A 22523-nucleotide genomic window follows, 5' to 3' on the forward strand; every position below is an offset into this window, starting at 1 on the left:
GGAGTGATTATGTGCTCTTTCTCAAGACGATCCAGCTCCTCTTCGATCTTTTGTCGGAGGGCGTATGGAACTGACCTTGGTCTGAGAAACTTTTGGTTGAGCATCATCATTCATGCAGAGTTTCACGGCGTAGTCCTTCAGTTCTCCCGGACCTTCAAAGATGGAACTGTGTTTCTGTAGCGCACCTGCGAGAGTTAAGGTTTCTGCACGCACGTTGCGCACTTCCTTCCAGTTCACTTGAAAATCCTGAAGCCATGCTCTTCCCAGTATGGGAGGTCCCCCATTCTTCACCACTTGGATTTCATGACGCTTGACTTGCCCGTTGTACCGCATCTCCACTTGAACCATTCCCTCTGGAACGATGGGCTTGCCGGTGTACGGCTTCAGCGTTATTCCCGAAGGTTTCAACTGGATGTTTGGAAGAATTTCTTGAAACGTCTCCAGGTTGATCACAGTCACGGGTGAGCCTGTGTCAATCTCCATCTGAAGAGGTTTGCTGCAAATCTCCACAGTTACTGTGATGGGTTTCGGGTAGCTTGAGTCAATGAAATAAAACGGAGTTTCGCCTCCCGAGTTCTGTGTAGTGACATGGTTGGTGAAGTTTGGCCTGTCCTTTTTTCTTGAGTCTTGTGGATCTCGTTTCCTGTCGCGACAGACCAATTGGAAGTGTCCTGTTCTTCCACTATTTTTACAAGTCTTGTTCCTTGCAAAGCAGTTTTCAGGGTCGTGATTGGTTTTGCCGCAGCGATGACATGGGGTCCTGCTTGTGCGAGATTTTCCTTTTTCTTCGCTGGCCTTTTTCGGAAGTGACGTCTTGTGTTTCCGCCCTTGCACCAAGCAATTGACATCTTGTTCGATTTCGGTCTCGCTCCTTATTTCCTTCGCATCCTTCATGGCTACCTCCATCGAAGTGGCAAGATCCACCGCTGCCTTGAATGTCAGCGTCGGTTCAGCCAGCAGCTTTTCGAGAATGTTTCCGTCCTTGATGCCGTCAATGAGCTTGTCTCGAAGGCGGTCGTTGGGGGAAACACCGAAGTTGCATTGCAGTGAAAGCTGTTTGAGCGCAGCTACGTAGTCTGCGATGGTTTCGGATTCCAGCTGCTTCCGGTGATGAAATTTGTAGCGTTCGACCGTTTCATTGGGCGTCGGGTCGATGTGGTTCTGCACTAGTTGGACGATCTGCACGTACGTCTTGGTGTTTGGTTTAGCAGGTGCTGCCAAGTTCCGTATCAGTCCGTACATTTCTCGTCCGACGATAGACAGAAGAACATCGGCTCGCTTTGATTCCGGAATGTCGTTCGCAGAGAAGAACACTTCGATCCTTTCGATGTACGAAGACCATGATTCCGATTTCTGATCGAATTCTTGAATTTTCCCGATTCGAGGCATTCTTTAGGTTTGAGATGGGGCGTCACTCACGTTACCGCTGTCTCCTTTGTTCCGATGTCGCTCAGTTGTTTATATCCGTCTTTGTTGCATAGATCCCATCCTCGTCGCCATTGTAGTGTACCAGTAATTTTAGGGTAATGCAGGATATATATTTATTTAACTGATAGATTACATTCGGTTGACAACGTCTTCTTCGGTCTGCGACCGCGCCCAGTCTCTTCTTTCGCGCAGGCGTCACGTTCTTCACCGGGGCTCGCTCTCTCTCGCCGGCGTCTCCGGTTGCACCAGCCCGCGCGCCGTTGCCTGGACCAAAGGTCGTGTTCGCTGTGCGTTGCGAACACGCACACAATACACAGCACGCACACAATACACGGCAGACCGCGTGGGCCGAAAGCATTCTGGATAGAGCGCCCTTTATGAACAAGGGATGCGCGTCAGAAAGTAGTGTTGGTTGTCCATAGTTAAAACCGAGACTAGGAAAAAAAAAGTCATTTACAACACCGCTTCAAATAGGTTAACATTTTGTGCGTAGGTGCCCCCCCCCCCCCCCTTCCCCTTTTTTTTTTGCGTGTCTTGGTTTGATATATAATTGTCATTCACGGCTTGCATGCGTGTTTACAGTTTCGTATAGGCTAGGTACAATTATTTGTTACTTTGATAGCGTAGAACACAAAAAGTCGATCCAAGTTGCACTTTCTGGTGTCTTGTTTCGTTGTTCTTTCCTGATATGAACAATTGTTCGTTGAAACGAATCCGTATTTAATTATTATTATTTTTTTATTTACTTAATGCTTCCATATACACTCTGCAAACCATGAGACGGCTTGCTAGAGCAGCGTTTCAGCTGAGACTAGGTGAATGAAAGCACTGCAAAGGCTAGGGAGTGTGAGCGTCATGAGACGTGGTTTGAATCCCGCGCAGGTCATACGCTGGCTTTGGTAGTGCTCTATTTCCCCAGTCTCAGCTCAGACACCGTTTCCAGCTAGCGGGCCCTGGTTGCTAATGATGCCAACGATACATAGCACGCAGTCATTATCTCTGTGACTCCGTGTCCTAGGAAATGGAAATTGCAATATCCGAGTTTAACGTCCCAAGATACAGTCATCGTCCGAGTAGCAGGCTCACCTTTTCGCTTTTGTTAGTAACAGCTCCTTTTCTAGGTCCCTGGCGTCGTCCCGTTGCTTCGACAGATACACATAATATTTTTTTCAAATAAATAAAACATGAGCTTGTCTTGATCACTTTTACGAACCCAGGGAGCGCAGAATGTGTCGTTCATGCATCATTGGGGCGTCATGATTTGTTACGCTTGGTTACGGAATGCTTTGTTTGGTTTCAGACGCGTTGCACCCACGACACTCATCAGAAGGGTCGACACAAGTTTCAATTTATTCGGGATCTGTACGTCGTGAGATCACGTGGGAAGCTACGCTTCGTCGTTCGGAAGTCAGCGGCGCGCGCCGACAGTTGCCGTCTATCGCAGGATCTGTCGAATCATGCAGCTGTTTCTTCCTTTCGCCTTCTCCTCGTGACGCAGAGCGTAGCCGTCAAGTTGCGGATCGCGCGGTTTGAGATTCCCGCTGTGCTGCTTCACAAATCTCGTTAATTATGATTAATCTTGACTAAGTATGCTCTGTATCCTGCGTTGCCTGTTTGAGCTATGTATGCTTCATGTCGCTTTGGTCGGCGTGTAATGGCTTTCCTTCACAGTTGGGCGTAATGCTTTTCGCATGAAACCCAGCCCAGAAGCTCATTCTCTCTTTAAATAGGTTAGGAAATCAAAATTAGACAGATAGATTCTTCTGGAAATGGAATGCTCATGCATATACACCAGTGGCGATTTAGCAGTTAGCACATACACCACTCGCGATTTTTGAAGCTCTAGTTATTGCAGTAATCAATTTACGAACGTTGAATATTTTCGTCTGGAGGCCAGACAACACTGCACAAGGTAGTCACACCATATGGTGCCCACAAACCACGTGATCATCATATTTAGTTGAACACTCTCTCGTTCTAGGCGCTCCCATGCTCTCCCAAGCTTCCCTCGCCACGGTACGATCGCGCACACTCACGCTACTCGGCTGCTCCAACGTACAATAAAATATTTTATTAGGGCATATACATCCCACTATCCGATAATACAATATCCTCGGCGCGGATAGCTTTGGCGCAGTTTGAGTAGCTGGATGACAATATTTTTTTTCCTGCGCGACGATGCGTTCAAGCCGCCAGCGGAGATATTAGCGCATTAAAGGGGCCCTGCAATCATATTTAAGCCCCTACCTTTTTTGTGGTTTCCACGTCTCTTGGGGTTCGGGCAAGCCAGCGGGCACGGAGAGAGTAACTAAATATAAGTGCATCATATTTTAACCGGACGACGCGGAAACCTCCTCCACCGACGGGGGCGACCCGCGGTACCGAAAGCGCGCGAAATGTAACGTCTTTGGTCCTGGGCTCACTACTGGTCAGAGGCGCTGTAAGGTCTGGCGTCATTGTTTATCGCTTTCTCGGCGTGCTCTATGTGTTGCCGGGCGCCGCCACCTTCGCATTCGTGACTAATGCATCCCCGTAAAGAGATTGCCCTTTGCGGGAAGCTGGCCGGGGTATCATGTTTCCTCTCCGTGCTCCGATGGATGGACGAGCAGCATTGCATTCCGGAGTGCCAAGGTTGTATGAGAGTTGCGCAAGACCTGACATCAGAACTGACGAATGGCAAAGCCTCTGAAGGAGTGATGTCAGTTTTGGCAAATAGCAAAGCGTCTGAAGAAATGATGTCAGTTTTGACGAATGGCGCTGGAGAAAAGTGATGTCAGTGTTCGGAGTGTTTTTTCCATGTTCTTTCACTTGGGGGGATTGTAAGCAGCGCGTTCCGCTGGTATTTAAGCGTGGTCTTGACTGGAAAAGGGGTTCTTGTCTGGAGCTAGGTGGGCAGGCCTCACCTCGAGTAGCCGCGGAGAGGGTCCGCGGGGCGGCCAGAAAGTTCCCTTCCTGCTTCGTAAAGGTTGTTGTATCGTGATTCCCTGTATATAAAGTATACCTACTCCATACCAAACCTCATCGAGCCTTCTCGCTGATGACATCGGGAGAGTCCGTGGCGCATCGAGAAGAACAAAGAACCATCTACTGGCGCAGTCGACAGCACGAAGCACCACGGAGGAATCGACGACGGCAACAAGACGACAGGAAACCCTCGCAGGACGCCAAAGGCGGCGTTTCAGCAGCGGACAAGAAAAGACAGATCATCGAGTTTCCTTCACTGGCCGTCCGCAGGAACGACACGAGGTCAAGACTGGGACAAGAAAGGCTACGAAGGAGAGATCTGCGACGTTTCCGGAACGAAGAGGACGCCAAGCAGTAACCGTCGACGCACAGACGAGGAGCGACCGCTGGCAGGACGCCGGGAAGAAAACATCGACTCGACACGCGGTCACTCACCGCCACTGTCGCGCCTCAGAGACCAAGAATTGGGCGCGGAGAGCACCATCAGACTTCTGCAGCGAGGACGTCGGCTTCAGGCGACGAGCGACCAGGCGCACACACAAACATCCGAGTGAGTCCCTTGGTTCACATTCCTCTGTTATGTGTTGTGTTGCTCGAGCCGGGCCAATTATATGAATACCAGATTTCCGCACCTAAACGCGGATAAAAATCGGAGAGACATGAACGAGAGCGGGAAAGGCGGCGGGGATGGTAGTCACGTGCCAGACTCATCTCTCTCGGAAAAAGAAATGGAGTATAACCTGAAGCTAGCAGAAGAGCGCCGACGCGCTCTAGAACTTGAACTCGAGCTCGCTCGGGTTCGACTGGACACCGCGACGCAGAGGCGTGACGAGGCGAGCGAGGCGGAACCTTCGAGCGGCCAGATGGGACTCAGATATTACTCCAAGTTGCTAGCAGGCGCCTTCCCGAAATTCCCAACCGACGGCGAGGTGCCTATTTGGTTCGAGTCAGTGGAGAGCTCACTGGGTGCGTACGACGTTCCCAAGGCGCTGTGGGGGCAGATCGTCTTCCCGATGATCGCTGAGCGCGTTGCATACTTGTCGACGCGACTAACCCCTGCGGAACACAGGGATTACGATATACTCAAGGGAGTAGTTCTCGACGAGTTGAAGCTGTCAGCGGCCGAATACCAAAGGCGGTTTCTTGCCGCGACCAAGCGAAAGGGGGAGACCTGGAAAACGTTTGCAACTCGTCTACAGAGTTACATTAACTTCTATGTGGAGGCCCGCGGCGTCTCCTCCTTTAAGAATCTTCTCGAACTGTTAGTCGCCGACCAGTTGAAGTCGGGTTTAGCAGATGAAGCCGCCAAGTACGTTAAGCTGCGGGAGGGGGAAGAATGGTTAAAAGCAGACGAACTGGCTCGGCTGCTGCAGACCTATGAGGAAGCGGCGGGCGAGGGCAGTGCGTGCGCGAAAATAAACCTTGCTAAAAGGGCAGAGTCAAAGGGCACCAACCAAGGGGTAATACCGAGCGCATCAAAAACAACCGGGAGCGTTACAGCTCGGGCAGAGAAACCCGAGACGACCAGGCCGCCCTCGGTTGTTAAGAAAGCGTCTCGGCCGGGCGAATGCTTCCAGTGCGGAAGCACGAGCCACTACGTGGCTCAATGCCCGTTCGCTCGGGAAGCGAGGGGGGTAAAAAGTGACGAACGACCACGCGGAGAGAGATTAACGGCACGTATCGCAGCTGAAAGCCGCAGCTTGGCACATCCAAAGCTTGGGAGCGTCAAAGTTAGCTGCCGAGGCAAGGTAATTGATGCAATTGTCGACACCGGAGCAGACATCACAGTAGTCCGTGAAAGCAGTGTGCCAGAGGAGCTGCTAAAGCCGCATGGGAGTATAGAACTCGTGTCCGCATTCGGCGAGAAGGTCGAAGCTAAGCTCGCCGTGGTACCACTCGCACTTTACCGCGGGGCATCCTTGATTCACGACGTGGGTGACGCGACGCAGGTCGTGTGCGCTCTTACGGATCGGCTCACACACACTGACTGCCTGATCTCCGCGGAAACATGGGAACAGTTGCACACGCATAATGAGGGGGATGACGAGGTTCACATACAAGCAGTGGGAAAACGGGGCCAGCAGGGAGAGCAGGGACAAGAACGGGAGAACCTGTTCGAGCCATCGAATTCCAACACAGTTTCAACCGATGTTCCCCCACCGCCTGATATCTCCGGAGAGGAGCGAGAGGAGCCGAATCTCGAGACTGAGGTGATGCAAACCAGTGACGCGCGAAAGTTCCGTAATGAACAGCGAGATGACGAGTCATTACGACGGGCTTGGCAAAATGCAAAAGGTGGCAAGGCGGGCATGTCAATAGTAGACGGATTGCTGTACCATAAAGATCAAGTACTTGGTCAGAAAGTGCTGCAGTTATTACTGCCCGAGTCGCGCCGCAGCACTGTGCTTCGCCTGGCCCATGAGTCCTACTGGGGCGGTCATCTCGGCTTCCGCAAAACAAAAGCGCGCATTAAGTACAGTTTTTACTGGCCAGGCATGGAGAAAGACATTCGCGACCATTGCAACGGATGTCACAGTTGTCAGGTTCGATCAGACAGACGGCAGTCCGATAGGGTGCCGATAGCACCGCTCACGCGCCCGAAGTTCCCATTTCAGAAAGTCAACATTGACGTGATCGGCCCTATCGACCCACCTTCAGCCAGAGGGCACCGCTATGCATTGTGTGTCATAGACTTGTGCACACGCTGGCCAGAGGTGGTTTGCCTAAAGTCACTGTCAGCCAAAGCGACATGTGATGCGCTGCTGACCGTGTTCACCAGGACAGGAGTACCAGAAGTAGTGTGTTCGGACTGCGGAACGAATTTCACAGCTGCACTTACTAGCGAGTTTCTCGCGAGACTGGGTTGCACCCCACGGTTCTCGACCCCTGACCACCCGGAAAGTAACGGGTCCGTGGAAAGGTGGAACCGTGTATTCAAAAATATGTTGTTTCACGTAATCGAGAGAGACGCCCGAGACTGGGATCGATTCGTCCCCTTCTTGCTGTGGGCCTACCGAGAGGTCCCCCACGACACAACGGGAGTGTCGCCTTTCCGGATGCTTTACGGTAGAGACCCGGTCGGGCCTCTCGCTATCCTCGGGAGAAGCTGGGCGGGTGATATTGAGATCCCAGCGGAGTTAGCGGACGCTCCCGCGGACTACTTAGAGAAATTGAAAACGCAACTAGAGCTCGCAGCTGACGCCGCGGAGCTCACCACAAGCAAGCAACAGGAGGCGTACGCGTCGCACTACAACAAACGCGCCATGTTAAAGGTGTTTAACGAGGGCGACGCGGTCCTCGTCTTTGACACAAACCGCGCAGGGAAAATGTACCCGAAGTGGCTGGGGCCGTGCACAGTAACGGAAAGGTATCGTGAGCACTCGTACTACGTGCAGACGCGCGATGGCCGCCGCATGCTAGTGCACGCGAACAAACTGCGCCCCTACGTTTGCGAAGTTGCATCGGTGAGCGTTATGTTCCACGATGACTGTGACTTCGGGGAGGTAGAATACACTCCGCGAGCAGCCGAGCCTGGCCAGGCGCGTCCAATTCTCGATCATGAAAAGACCGCGCACATCGATGAAGAAACAGCTGCCCGTATAGGTGCTGCGTTCGACCAGCACCACGCGCTCTTCTCGGGCCAGCCGGGTATCGCGCGAGTGGGGGAACACCGTGTGAAGCTAATCGAAGGCGCTAGCCCAAAGCGCGGCCGCCCCTATAGGATTCCTGACGCCTTAAAGGGGGAGGTTACTGAACAGATCAGAGAGCTGCTGGAGCTAGGTTTGATATACCGATGTGAAAGCGCCTTCGCACACCCGATCGTATGCGTGCCAAAGAAAGATGGGTCGGTGCGCTTGTGCATCGATTACCGCGCGCTTAATGCAGTGTCGGAAACAGATGCCTTCCCAATGGGACACCCACAGGAGCTCATCATGCGCGTGGGGGCGGCCAAGTTCATCACGCTCATAGACCTGCGACGTGGTTACTGGCAGGTGCCATTGGCCGAGGATTCTCAGCTTTGTACGGCGTTCATCTCGCACTGTGGTCAATTTGCATGGAGGGTGATGCCCTTCGGCCTCAAAAACGCGGCGGCGACTTTCCAGAGAAATATGAATCTCGTGCTGGCAGGTCATGAAGACTACGCGTGCGCCTATCTAGACGACATAGCTGTGTTCAGTACGTCGCTAGAACAACACGTTGAGCACCTACAAAGGGTGTTCACAGCATTACAGGCGGCAGGCTTGCATGCAAACCTTGAAAAGTGTCAGGTGGCTAGGCCTTCTATTCGCTATCTGGGGCATATTGTAGGTTCTGGGAGGCATGGTCCAGATCCCGAGAAAGTGGCGGCCATTGAGGGACTCCAGGTGCCCCAGACAAAGAAAGAGCTGAGGAGCGCTCTCGGCCTCTGTGGCTATTACCGTAGCTACGTTCCTAACTTTGCAGAGATAGCTCGGCCGCTGACGCAGCTCACTGGGAAAGGGGTGCCTACTCAGATACCTTGGCCTCCTGAAGCCCACGAGGCATTTAAAGCCCTCAAGCAAGCCCTCTGCGAAGCCGTGTCGCTGGCTACCCCTGACCCGGGAAAGCCGTATGTGCTCCACACTGATGCCTCGATGGTGGCCGTCGGTGCCTGTTTAGCACAGATAGCCGCCGACGGCTCCGAAATTCCGATCGCCTTCGCAAGTCACCGGTTCACGCCAACGCAAACGCGGTGGGCCACGATCGAACGCGAAGCATTCGGGGTGATTTGGGGATTAAAGAAGTTTGAGACGTGGGTCTTCGGCACCCAGGTAACCGTCGTTACCGACCATAACCCGCTCTCGTACCTTACAAGCAGCGTGCCCCAGGGCGCAAAACTCACACGTTGGGCCTTAGCGCTACAGCGTTACGACGTGATAATCCGTCACCGCAAGGGCAGCACCCATACAAATGCGGATGCCCTATCTAGGCTCCCTAACGGTTGCTGGGAAGCATTGCCGGCTCGAGCACCATAGCAAGCAGGCGTGGAATGTGGCCTCGTGGACCACACGAAAAGTGCTGTGACTTTTGTGTGCCAATACGAACTCCCGCGGAGGGAATGAACCATTTGTCTCGTGGACTCGTTGAGTGTTCAATGGTGTTTTCATACCCCTATATTTCGCGTAACCCTTGAAGTGTGCATGACTTAATTTTGTGGTGTTGTAATGACGCCGGACTTCGTTTTGTTTTTGTAGTCCAATTAATCTTGGTTTAGATTAATGGATCTTGGAAGGGAGGTGTAAGGTCTGGCGTCATTGTTTATCGCTTTCTCGGCGTGCTCTATGTGTTGCCGGGCGCCGCCACCTTCGCATTCGTGACTAATGCATCCCCGTAAAGAGATTGCCCTTTGCGGGAAGCTGGCCGGGGTATCATGTTTCCTCTCCGTGCTCCGATGGATGGACGAGCAGCATTGCATTCCGGAGTGCCAAGGTTGTATGAGAGTTGCGCAAGACCTGACATCAGAACTGACGAATGGCAAAGCCTCTGAAGGAGTGATGTCAGTTTTGGCAAATAGCAAAGCGTCTGAAGAAATGATGTCAGTTTTGACGAATGGCGCTGGAGAAAAGTGATGTCAGTGTTCGGAGTGTTTTTTCCATGTTCTTTCACTTGGGGGGATTGTAAGCAGCGCGTTCCGCTGGTATTTAAGCGTGGTCTTGACTGGAAAAGGGGTTCTTGTCTGGAGCTAGGTGGGCAGGCCTCACCTCGAGTAGCCGCGGAGAGGGTCCGCGGGGCGGCCAGAAAGTTCCCTTCCTGCTTCGTAAAGGTTGTTGTATCGTGATTCCCTGTATATAAAGTATACCTACTCCATACCAAACCTCATCGAGCCTTCTCGCTGATGACATCGGGAGAGTCCGTGGCGCATCGAGAAGAACAAAGAACCATCTACTGGCGCTAAAATCTTCTTTTAGTCGAAATACAAAACATAAGTGACGCGAACCGTATCAATTATTTATAGAAGTAGTTTTTGTTCACTATTTTAGATCAAAAAAGAAACAAATGCAGTTTATAAAGTACGGAAACAAGAAATGACCCGTCGACATACCCGCCACCAAGCGGCGGAAAAGGCGGCGCATACTAGAAAAGAGTAGTGGGGTCAAACGCCGACACGGAAAGATCCCGGATGTACGCGGCGGCGCTGCGGTCATTTACGGACTGGAGCAGGATCCGACCGGCTCCGAGCGTTCCGAAGGCCCTCAGCGAGTAGCCTTGTCTTGCGTTTTGGCCATTTCGCGGTACGGCAGCGCGAAGTGGCTCCCATTCTGAACTGATCTTTACCCTGTATTTGCTGTCGTTTGTGGCCAGTGAAGTGTCATGCCGAATTAGTGTTTAATCGCGCAGCGAATGCAATGAGAGCCGCTCTGGCTGCCCGCTGTATACAGCCTATCCAGAACATGTTTTAGTGGCGCTCTCTCGCGCCGTCGACACGCATTGCGGCAGCCGTGAGCGCTCGCTGAGCTCACTATCCCTCCATACTTGGGTAGTAATTCAATTACAGTAATTAGATTACTGTAATTTAATTACTTTTCTTGATAAATTGTAATAATTACTTTCGGCTAAATGAAATCGTAATTGTAATTTAATTACTTTCTCGCGTCAGTAATAGCTAAATTTCAAGCATATTACAATTACTTTTGCAAGATTTTGCGGCGGCGGCGCTTTTCTCCCCTGGCCACAGAGACGACAGCACAGCCAAAGCGACAGGGGAGAGAGTGTCTCCCAACCTGCTCAAAAAAAGGGAAAAGAGGGGATGGGAAAAAGAAGCTGGGATAGAACGGAATGAAGGATTTTGTAGACTTTAAAACGATTTATTGAAGAATTTGAGAAATAATTTTATAAATGAGGGCTACGTTCGCGTCCGTTTTCGTTCCTGTCGTAGTTGAATCTGACTCTTCGTCTGGTTCGCCTCCTGTTGCTCCTGTTTCTAAGGATCGTTCTTATTTCTCATTCCCACACGGGGGCATCGGGGGTCGAAGTCGAGCTGGTTGGCTCCGATTACATCATCCGGTCGAGGCAGGGAGGTTCGAGGTTCTCCTTACGCGTCTTCGCCGCTAGCGTATTCGCTTACATATTTCAGTCGAGTTTGGGGACTTTTTTGTTCATGAAATTATTCTTTTCTTTATGAGTTTTTTACGTCCTTCTCCTCTATCTCGTATGTTGGTACCACTAACAGTAAGTCGTGCTACTCTAACATCGAGGCGAAGAAGCAAAGAAGCAGCAGGTCTCATTAACAGGACTCACCCTGCCTTACTTCCAACTGTTGTTGCTACACTGCTCTTCCGTCTCCCAATCCTCGTCTACCTTTTTGTATAGATCTTCATTATTTAGCGTTCGCTCTACCTAACCCTTTCAACCGTTTGTCAGCCTGATTAGACGAGATTCCAAAACTTACAAACCGCTGCTTTAGACTGCAGGGAGCTTGTTTTTACATTCGTTGTTCGTTGAAGGCTTTTTTTTTTATAGAGGGCTTGGCTTGCACTTTGTTTTTACACCTCTATCGTGACCCTCCACGCGTTGTCCTCTCGTCCTGGCCTGTGGAGCCGTCCCGAGGTGCGCAGTGCTGCTTTGCATTGAGAACCTGCAACAGTCTTATCTACAATGGAAAAGCAAAGGCTGCCGGGGCCTTGTTACGAAAAATTCTTCACAGATTAGCAGCAATGTAAAACATATAATCGTGAGGTGCAAACTCTCCGCACCGTCTCTGAAAACAAATTTAACAAACCGAAAGGCGACCTCCAATTTGCGGAAACATTTGCAGGTTAGCAACTTTTTTGTCACTTTCAATAATACTTACAGTTATAAAAAAGAAAATAATAATAATGGCTTGTCTATATCTTCCAGCTGAAACACGCTCAAGTAAATCATGAAATTGAGGCGTCCAAAAGGCCGCAGTTTTGGAATAATTCGCGGATTCTACTTTTCGCGACGCCGTGGGGTCGCACTATAGATCCCAATGTGTTTACATTTTACCCGAATTGCTCGCGGGACTTATTTTTCGCGAATAGTAGGCGAATCGCGAAATTCGCGAAAATAAAGTCGTTTACAGTGTATCATGAATTTTTCGAGGTTGTTCTTGCAATGCTAAATTCAAATCGGTCTTCTTTATGAGACGCATAACATCGATACAGTCATTGCTATCCTAATGATTAGCTATATGACGATCCTAAATTTATTATCTATCTCAGGAGCTTTTCGGGTGTTACCGTGCACTGAATTAACCCAGAATCCCTGGCAATAGAGTTGCTGCAATTGTGACACTAGTTTTGTGGAAGCGCCCACAGTTCGCGTGCTACGGTTACCCACATCCGGCTTGTTACAAGTCCACAGACAGGGAGAGGGAGCGAATCATCGTGGCTGAAATGTTTTCGTAAGTTGTCGTATTCTTTAAATGTTTGACGTCGTTTACAAGTTTCTCTTATTATCTATTTTTACGTGAGTTTTATGATACCAGTACTGTCGCATATTTGTTTCCTTATATTATTTTTAAGTTTATTTTTTGTTGGTTTGACTTGTATACCATTTGCATAAGCTCTAAGGAGATTCACCTCGCACCTGTGAATTTTGTCGCCATTTATTTTTATTTTTTGAGAATATAAGAACGCAGGAGTTCATTACTCCAAACTATTAAGTTCTATAATCCATTGAACAAATTTCATAAAAGGAAAGTACAATGCGTGACATTTATACAGTGGCCATATAACTCGTTTGCAGTTATATGGCCCAAGGTGGAGGTAACTCTCAGAAATAAGTAATTGTGAAGTAATCGCATTACTTTTAAAATGTAATTTGTAATTGCAATGAACTACTTTCGCGTAGTAGTTATTTAATTGTAGTTAAACTACTTTGGGAGCTAAGTAATTGTTATTGTAATTAAATTACATTTTGAAAGTAATTTACCCATGTATTTCACGGCCACTCAAGCAACCAAGGACGTCAGAAGGGAGGTTATTTTTGGCTTCTTTTTGTAATTTTAATTTGCCTATAACTTTTAAAATAAAGCGAAATTCGCGAAAAGAAGAGTTACATTAAGTTACTACGGTCACTGCGCTCAGGTTTGGTGCGAATTAAAAACCAGTAAAAAAGTGCTTGCAGGGCCCCTTTAAGGCCAGTTCAGACACTTGCGTTTGAGTGCGTTTGACTGCGTTGCGTTGAGAACCGAAAGCGAGTCAACAGCACATCTGTGCTTCGTATGAAGCGTGGAATCCTATTCCAGGAATCATCTTGGCACGCGATATAAGCAGCAGGGATGTCCTGGTTTCTCGCAACCGCAACGCAGTCAAACGCAACTGTCTGAACCAGGCTTTAGGCGGACCGTTGAATACAAATGAGCGGAGTAGGATGTATTCTCTCTAGTAATGTATTTTGTATACTTTTGCTCTCACCCCTTCGTCATTTCATCTTCCACCCTGCATGCACATGAGCGGTCGCCTCGGGCGCGGCCAGTTCATCCGTGACGATTTCGTCGTCGTCGCTGGAGCTGGTCGCGAGCCAATCGAAGTAAAAATGACCAGCTTCTAGCGTATCTTGACAACATCGCTCTCATCGCATGGTGCGATCAGGGTCGAAGACTTCGATGACGCGAGTGATGCCCTAGACATCGCCGTCTTGAAACGGGGAAGGTAAACCTGCAAGCTGAAGAGCGAGACGCCGAAAAAGCAAAGTCTGCGAGTGCGTGCAAAAGGACGCCACGCATTGGTCGGATGTCGTCACCGACCCAACAATCACGGCAGCATTTTTTTAACGGGGTGGATCCGAAAGTTCTGCATAGAAATAGATTGATCCACGGAACTATCGCGCAATTTTTAAAACAAATTTAGCGGGGCTATGGAAACATACAGTGGTGGGTCCTAGCAGTATAGTTATCTCATATTTTATTTGTGGCGTGTCGTAACTCTTTTAAAAGAAAGAACTCGCGACAAGGTTCCAGACAACAAAAGATTTGGATAAGTTTATTTGACGAGACTCTGCTTTTCTTGGTTCGGCCTGCTCTTTGTGGCATTTTAATGACGGTGCACACACCTTGGAGCCCCACCCCTGCCCGTTTCGATCTGGATGAGCATCGTACCGGCGTGCGGTCGTGTATCACTACTGCGTGGAGCACGTTAAAGACCCCAGGCTAGCGGTTGTACTGCACTGGCTAAATTGCTCATCTACAGTGTAAACCAGTGTCGCCCCTACTGGCAGACCAACCTTACGCTGTATAAATCACTAAAACGTCCAATTTGACTTTTGCACACACCTTGGCTCTCTAGTATCATCAGTACTTCTCTTATACATTAGATACATACCTTAACTGCACTCGCACCGTTTTTTGTTTGTTTGTTTAGTGACTTTCATGTTTTTTGAGTAGCAGAACCCTGTCTCGGAGGTGGATCCAGCGGTTCCGTGCCATTTCCGGGAGGAAATTGCTTTTCTGGGCGCACAACACATTCCGGCTTTTTCTAGTCTGCTTTAACCCGACTTGTGTTTTATGCGTGCGTGTTTTGTATAGTTATTCGTGGATGCGTCGTTTATGGGTTTTCGAGTTTTGTACGAGTGAATGAGGTTGAGCCCGTGTCCTTAAAAAAAAGTCATGTTTTTAGCTTGACATCACTCAATCTTACAACCAGTAAAAAGAAAAGTTATATCCGTCATGCTCACACTTTTCACTCAAAACAAAATAAAAAAACTCACTCGCACTCGTGATTAAGATCAGTCACCACCGAATGCAGAAACCTCACTCAAACTACACTCAAACTGAAGGGTCCCTCCACTTCCTCGAGGGCAGGCGCTGGCCAATCGCGACGGCGGATCCGTCCTCGCGATTGGCCAGCGCCGGCCCTCGCGCCTTCCTCGAGGAAGTGGAGGGGCCCTTCAGTCTGAGTGTAGTTTGAGTGAGGTTTCTGAATTCGGCGGTCAGTCACTATTAGTTCCTGACTAACATTCGCTTGAATTCTCGAACGCATGACTCTTATTCTGAATGTGAGGCTGAGTGAGGGATGGTGAGCGTTCTCAGGACTTGGAGTGCAGTTTGAGAGCACGTGGAGCGAGAGCTCTATACTCTGTTTTGCTTTAAGTGTGAGCGTGGCAGAAGCTACAAAAGCGAGCGCCAGATTTTCAGCGTCCCTGACAAGCACACGCGCCCGTGCTGTGGAAGCACTATTAAGGGCAACATGATCGCCCTTGTAGCTTCAGCCTCTCTTGCGCTTAAAGTGAAATGGAATATAGCTTCTCACTCATTGGTCATAAGTTCTGTTCACAGAATCATCAAGAATCCGTTATCGAAGAACGTCTAAATTCCACATTTTCCAGGACTATAAAAAATAACAAAACTTAATCTTCGCTTTTCCGCTTTTCGCTTTTATGCTTTTCTGAAAAATATTGCATAAGTTCAACACGTTTCGCTGACGGTAGGTATTTTCCCAATACCCTTTCAGAACTTTGCCTTTGTCGCAGACTGCTTTTTTTTTCAAAAATGGCCCATCCGTTTTGCTTTGCACATGGCCCCAGCTTTAGAAACAACACCCTGTGAAATGCTCCAGTCTCTCTTGGGCGGGAGACTCAACAGTCGTGCTTCTGTTCACTTCAGCTATGGGGCCAACAAACGTAAAACGCTTGCTTGTTTCTGACGCAGCTTTCGGCTGACATGAACCTAATACTTTACCTGTTTCTTCCACGACAAAAGCAGAGAGGGCCTTGATCGACAATAAACTTTTCCGAGGACTCAGTCTCTGCCATGCTGGCGATAAAGCGAAACGTCTCACCGACCTTCGCCTCGAGAAATAAAAAAAAAAACAAAAAAAAACCGCTAAGATGTCAATACAGTTCGACCCCTCTGCTCGTAGCTAGACGCTCCTTGAACTTTGCTGCATGCATAATTTAGGGAGGAAAAAGAGGGGAAGGGGAAGCAATCCCGGGGGATTCCCTGCCTCCTTTAAATACATACCTTGCTGGAGCTAAACGCTAGCGAGCTCGGCGAAGCTTGATCCCCCTTCGCTTTGTGTCGAGGAGTTCGAGAATTGGGATGATGCATTTGTTTTTTATAGGGGGGTGCTAGAATTGTGTGGCTGAGGGACGATTGAAATGCATGCCTTTTTACCTTTCGCCTCCTTTGTTTTGCCTTTGCTTTCTTGGACAGTCGTGACCTATTCATGCACCGTGTTTTCCTTTGGTGACGGTGAAAGTTCTGCTCTGCGGCCATTTTATCAAGGAGGTCTGTACTGGACTGGGGAGTGAAAGGGGGGGGGGGGGGGGGGGGTGGAGAGGAGCGGACACGGGCAGGGTAAGAAAAAGTGACAAGAGCTTTTTTTTAATAATTTTTATTTTGTTTTATGCTAAGGCTAGTGTTTGGGCCTGTAGATTTAAGCGTGACCCTGTTTCGAATCAATTGCTGTCTTGCAACGAGGCGCCCATTCCTCGATTCCAATCTTTTCCTCACATTCTGATGTCGTACGTCTTTGTGTCAGTGTCGCCTCTTTTTAAGCGCCCTGATATTCGTCACTTCCTCTTTCGTGGCGTTGCGCAAATAAGATCGAAATAAAAAAAAAAATTGTTAAAAAAAAAAGTCCCGCTTCCTCACTTTTTTTTTTGTTTTGTTTGTTTTCGAAGACGTCATGTGTTTGACAAGACCACCTTCATTATGTTCGGGGTTTGCAAACGGAAGTTGCGAATTCAAGCGATTTGCACATTTTCTAAAAAAAATAAGAAATAAATAGTAATGGTGAAACTGAAATTAGAAAAAAAAATGTTATTACGAACAAGAAGGATAAGAAAGCAATACATCGATGGAGTCATTCTCTCCCCGTCGCGAAGTTCTGAAGAAAGCGCCGACAAGGGGGGCAAAAACAGGCTACATGACACTTTTTCTCTCGATAGTTGTCTGGCAGTATATACAATTTCTCTCGGGGAGGCGATACAGCGGTCGAATTTGGGGCCAGCCGCACTCTTGTGTCCAGTTTTATGGATTTCCGATTGGCCTTCTCCCCTATTCCTTCCCACCTACTCTCTCGTGTCCTCCTCCTCCATTTGGGGAATGTAACTATCCCTTTTTTCCGCTGTCTGTCGTCGTCGATGTTGCCGCTTCTCGGGCCCGGGGCACATCCCTTTCCTCCCATCTCCGACAGCACCGATATTTTGCGGGCTCAAATTTTCCCGTCTTTTTTGCAGTTGGCAGTCCCCCTCCCACACTTATCCGCCGCTTCTTTTTATGCTCCTGTCTGTGTATGCTTGTTCGTTTCCTAGAAAGCGATATAGAGAAACGAACGCCGATCTCTCTTCTAATTATTAATATATATATATATATATATATATATATATATATATATTCTTTTTTTGCGCGTGAATTAGTGGCGTGATTCTCGGCCTTACTTTTTTTTTAAATCTTGAATATTATTATTGATTCCTGTGACGACTGTGACAATCTTGATCTGTTTCGAATTATATCATCGAGGGGGTTCTATGCACCGAGGAAGTGAGGGAGAAAAGGATACGAGAGTGGGCGGGGACGTCAGAACTTCGAGCTCTGATTGGAGTAAATAGTGGGTACACCTAAAGCTAGCTTTCTTTGTCCCCACTGCGCTCGTCGAACGCTTCCGAATGCGAGAGCCAAACGCCGGACGGCCGGCTTTCTACGTTGAGTGGACACAGGGGCCTATCCACTAATCATTCCAATGAGAACTCGGTGTTCTATGCCGACTTGCTAGAGCCAGCGTCTCAGCTGAGACTGGGTGAAAGAAAGCACCGCAAAGGATGCGGCGCACAAGCGTCTCGAGACGCGGTTTGAGTCCCGCTCAGCTCGTTTGTCTGGCTTTGGCTGTGCTTTCTTTCAGCCAGTCTCAGCTGGGCTCAGAGACTCTAGCTAATACTTCTACTAAAAAGCCGCATTCCGCGTTTCTTACCAGAGGCGGCGTTCTGTGCGTCAACGCCTGGTGTGACGATACGCGTTCTAGCGACTTATCTCCGAAAAATGGTAACAAAGGCGCCAAATGTGCCTGGTCATGCGTGGCTTGTTGGTTGTAGGCTGCGCACACTGTCGCTGTCTTTAGCACGAGTGGAAAAGGGACGTAGTATGGGGTCAGACAAACACATTAAGTTTTGAATTTACGAAATTCAAAGCGTCAGATCTTGTTCTTGAGTTTAGGAACAAATAATTAGAAATATAGACAAACGAATAATCATACCAGGAGATATATATATATATATATATATATATATATATATATATATATATATATATATATATATATATATATATATATATATATATATATATATATATATATATATAAAGGGGGGGGGGAAGCTTAAAAACTCATTGTGCTACACTTCATCATTTTTCTTAGCTGAGGACCTATCATGTCCCTGTAACCAAATCCCGGGTGATAATTTGCAACGGAATAATATATCTTACAAAAAACAACCCCAAAGAAAAAACTGTCCACTAGGGGGTAAAGAATATATGGCCGCGCCTTGTTTTTCTGAAGCCGACATCAGCTATGCGTAAGTCGATCGACCCGCTGTCCTTTAGTTTTTTAGCGAGAATCAGAAGCAACGAATGAGAACGAACTGTTTAGCCTTTTCGAAACAAAAAAAAAGGTTTTTGTTTTCTTCGACCTCGCTAATCCTTTTTCCTTTCTTTTTCTCTCGCAGGTGAGCCAGAAAAAGGTTTCTTCCCTAGCGCTTCCACCGGAGGACCGGTTGGGTGGAGCCTCGTGCAATCGCTGCCTGGGAAACAATACCGCTAAGTTTCGACGCGATTTCTATGCAACAGTACAGTTAGGTTTGGTTTATGTTGCAATTTAGCAATACAGTTTAGTTTAAATGATAAATAATTCAGCCACACAAGTAGACTTTTATGATACTTCAACGCAAAGATGGAGCTATATTTCAATGACTTTGCGGTGCCTTTCGCTCTAGCTAAGTTGCAGTGAAACGTTAGTGCATCGGTAGAGCGTTTTCAACGCAACAGTGTAGGTAATTTTTGATGACACATCACTGCGACAGGGCCGCAAAGTTGCCATGAGACTTCACTGCCATAATACAGTTGAATTCGATTTTCATGCAAAAAATACATCTAGGTTTCATTTATACTTACGTCAAACGATACAGGTCAGTTTAAATGATAGCTTAGTGCAACCATGCAGCAAAGCTTTTTTTTTTTCTTTTAACCCTAAATTTTAATGAGACTTTGGTGCAATTCACTCTAGCTAAGTTCCAATGAAACTTCAATGCAGCCTTAGAATGAGACTGCAGTGCAGCGACACAGTTAACCTTGAATTAGATATCACTGCAACAAATACCGCTTGATTTTAGCGAGGCTTCAAGTCGACTGTTGAAATAAATGTCATGGGGAGCTCTTTCTTTTTTTGTTAATGCTTTTTTTTTTTTGTATTTATCAGCAGTTTGGCAATGTATTTTCCTTTACTCTGACTGTGGCAAGATTTCGAGACCTAGCTAAAGGCCTTCTGGGTCGAAGAGGGGATGCCGATACAAGGCAGCCGCTTGTTCAAACGGTATTATTATTAATTCACTAATATGTTCACTGCACTGCTTTGGTGATGCCGGCTAGCAGTGTTATTCCTTTACAGTGTTGTACGGAACGGCGTTCCAACGAACGGACCTTCTTGGGACGCGTCCATTTTACGACGAACGGGGGAACGCCTTCTTTCCACCTTGCATCGGTGCAACTGGAACCATAACTCGTGACCTTCCCAAGAAAATAGCGAAAAGAACGTTTATTTCATTTCTTTTGTTTTGTTCTTTTGCAATTTTGATTGAATTTAGTAGACATTCAGGCTTTTTGTTTTATTATCGACTATTTCAACCCCCGACTTCAAGCGATGGGAACTTCGAATCTTAAGTATGTAACGGGTTGGCGTTCCTTTCTAGCCACTGGAACTCGTTGCAAGATTGAGAAGGAACGACAAACAAGCTTTCGTTCCCGTTTTCGGAGGTAATGTCTGCTACGCTGGTCCTTTGTGCTTTAAATCTAGGCCATTGGGGTTTCTCTTGTCGTTCTCTTGGCGCGTACAAATTACCATGCAAATAAAATCGCCATAACGCCGTAAGCCGCTGGGGTTTGTCTTGTCGTTCTCTGGGTGCGTATACAGAAGACCATGCAAATAAAATCGGCATACCGCCGCTTCGTCGCAAGCAATCAGTCGCAAGAGGGACCCTTTCGCCACTGGGTCTCCTAAGTTAGTTCGCCAGGTGCCCGTCCGGATGCTGAGAAGGCAGTCGGGTGTCGCGCTTGTTCCCGGAGAGCGTCTTCTTCTGGGCTCTTTATTTGCTTCTTTCACACCTCCTCTACTGCGTCGCCTCAGCCCGGCGTCGTTCTCATGCCAGCTGCTGGCGATATTGGATGTCGTGACAGCGTCGTCGACCGGGACCGACGGAACAGTCCTCTCAAAGCGGACGCATTCTATCTCTCCGATTTATTGTTTGTCTTCTTACTTGCTTCCAGGCGTCTTTTCTTTATCTGCGTCGTCTGTACATGCGCGCTTGGAATTGAGCTGCCGTAAATGATACACTCGACCTTCTTCGTTTTCGTCTTTGTTTTGCCCTGGTCCCATGACATATTTACACTCACCCTTTGTCGGCGATGGAGTTTCTATTCCCAAACGGGGGGTTTCATCTTTCCAAGCCGTGATCCGATTCTCTGTTGATAGACAAGCCCCTGCGGCCCACCCACCGAGACGCGCTCGGGGGATACCGAAAACGGCGCGGAAAGGCGACGTTTCTTTTTTGGTTTTTTTTTTTACCCCTTTGGGGTGGGGGGGGACCTGTTAGGTCTTGATTGTACAGTCGGCATTAAAAGTATTAGCGCGAGGTAGCCGCGGTTTCCGGGCCGCCAAAAGAACGACACGTGGCGCTGCAGTCGACTAAAGCGCTGGGTGTATTTTAAGAGCAAGTACCGCCAAGCTGTTGCATCGTGGGACGCACTTCAGCCACAAATGGCGGAGCGTCGCCGCCAATCTAGTTTGTCGCGGCGGCGCGACGCCATTATTTACAGTGGACCAATAGGAGCGTGCTTGCAAACGGCGGCGCGTCACCGGAAGCCACAGCAGACCAATAGGAGCGCGCGCGTCTGGATGTGGGATGCGTCATGAGCCAAAAATGGCGACGCGTCTCCGGCATCCAAATAGAGGGGCCTGCGGGAGGTCAGGATATCCAGCGCTTTAACAAACACAGCCGGAACAAGAGTGTCTGGCTTGCGCCTTCTTAAGGCCCGTTCCCACACTTGCGACTTCCTGAAACCGTGTGCTTTGAAACCTTTTAAGGCCCGTTCACACACTTGTAACCGAGCAAGGCCGACAAGAGCGGTTTTTAAGCCTCTTACAAACACTTAAGACCGGACGCGCTGCTGAGGAGCACGTCTTAAGCCGTCGCAATTGAGAGGCTTAAAAACCGCTCTTGTCTCAGCCAGTCCTACTTGGTTGCAAGTGTGTGAACGGGCCTTGAAAATTTCTTACGACGAGAGAATACACTCGCGCCACCAGTAACCGCGAAACACTTAGTTGTTTCGTTTACTTCCTTTTTTTTTTCGCTTCTTTTTTTTCTTTTTCTTTTTGTTGAATTTTTTTTTTTGTTAATTCGGGAAACGATTATTTTTCGTGAATGTACGGACACTTCACCTCCAAAATATCCCAATACCTTCGCTCTAGTAGAATGCAGTTCCATAGTCACCACATAGGTAAGGCCAGCGTGCGAGTCTTTTTTTTTTTTTTTTTTTTTTTAGTTTGTTTTCTTATCTTGACAGGTTTCGAGAAGTTTTTAGGCACTAGGTTCTATGGAGTCGAAAGTATGTAAACGGGCCTTTAGAACACGGGGAAGGTCGGCAGACAGAAGCCATTCCCATAGCCCGCGTTTGAAACACCGCCGCTCTGCTTCAAACAGGCCTCGCATAACTATGCACGCGGGATCTCTCTTTACTTGGTCATCTGCTTTTGTGACGCTATTTGTTGCCAATTTGGAACCTCGTTTGGTGTATGGGCAGGATAGGACGCTAAGCACACACGTCAAAGGCGTATTCTAGGCATTTACTGGTCTCATTTTTTTTTTAATCGAAGCAATATGCCCGCCGAGTGCATTGTTTCTTGATCCATAACTAACTCTAAACACTTGATCCTCACTGGAGG

At 48.3% G+C, this 22523-nt stretch overlaps 1 protein-coding gene across 1 annotated transcript; it reads left to right on the plus strand.

Annotated features, from left to right (window-relative positions):
- Positions 1–4845: 4845 nt before the first annotated feature.
- On the plus strand, positions 4846–8191 carry LOC121835062. The gene is made up of 2 exons (XM_042288994.1): positions 4846–8040; positions 8151–8191. Exons 1-2 carry the CDS (start codon positions 5004–5006, stop codon positions 8189–8191), a joined length of 3078 nt encoding a protein of 1025 aa, XP_042144928.1. The 5' UTR covers positions 4846–5003.
- The last annotated feature ends 14332 nt before the right edge of the window (positions 8192–22523 follow it).

Source organism: Ixodes scapularis, unplaced genomic scaffold (assembly GCF_016920785.2).
Source record: "Ixodes scapularis isolate PalLabHiFi unplaced genomic scaffold, ASM1692078v2 PGA_scaffold11__112_contigs__length_91849675, whole genome shotgun sequence".
Taxonomy (NCBI): domain Eukaryota; kingdom Metazoa; phylum Arthropoda; class Arachnida; order Ixodida; family Ixodidae; genus Ixodes; species Ixodes scapularis.

Coding starts and splice junctions, on each gene's coding strand:
- LOC121835062 (XM_042288994.1), top strand. CDS start 5,004: ATGAATACCAGATTTCCGCACCTAAACGCGGATAAAAATCGGAGAGAC. Junction 8,041..8,150: donor GCTCTTCTCGGGCCAGCCGG/GTATCGCGCGAG, acceptor GTTACTGAACAG/ATCAGAGAGCTGCTGGAGCT.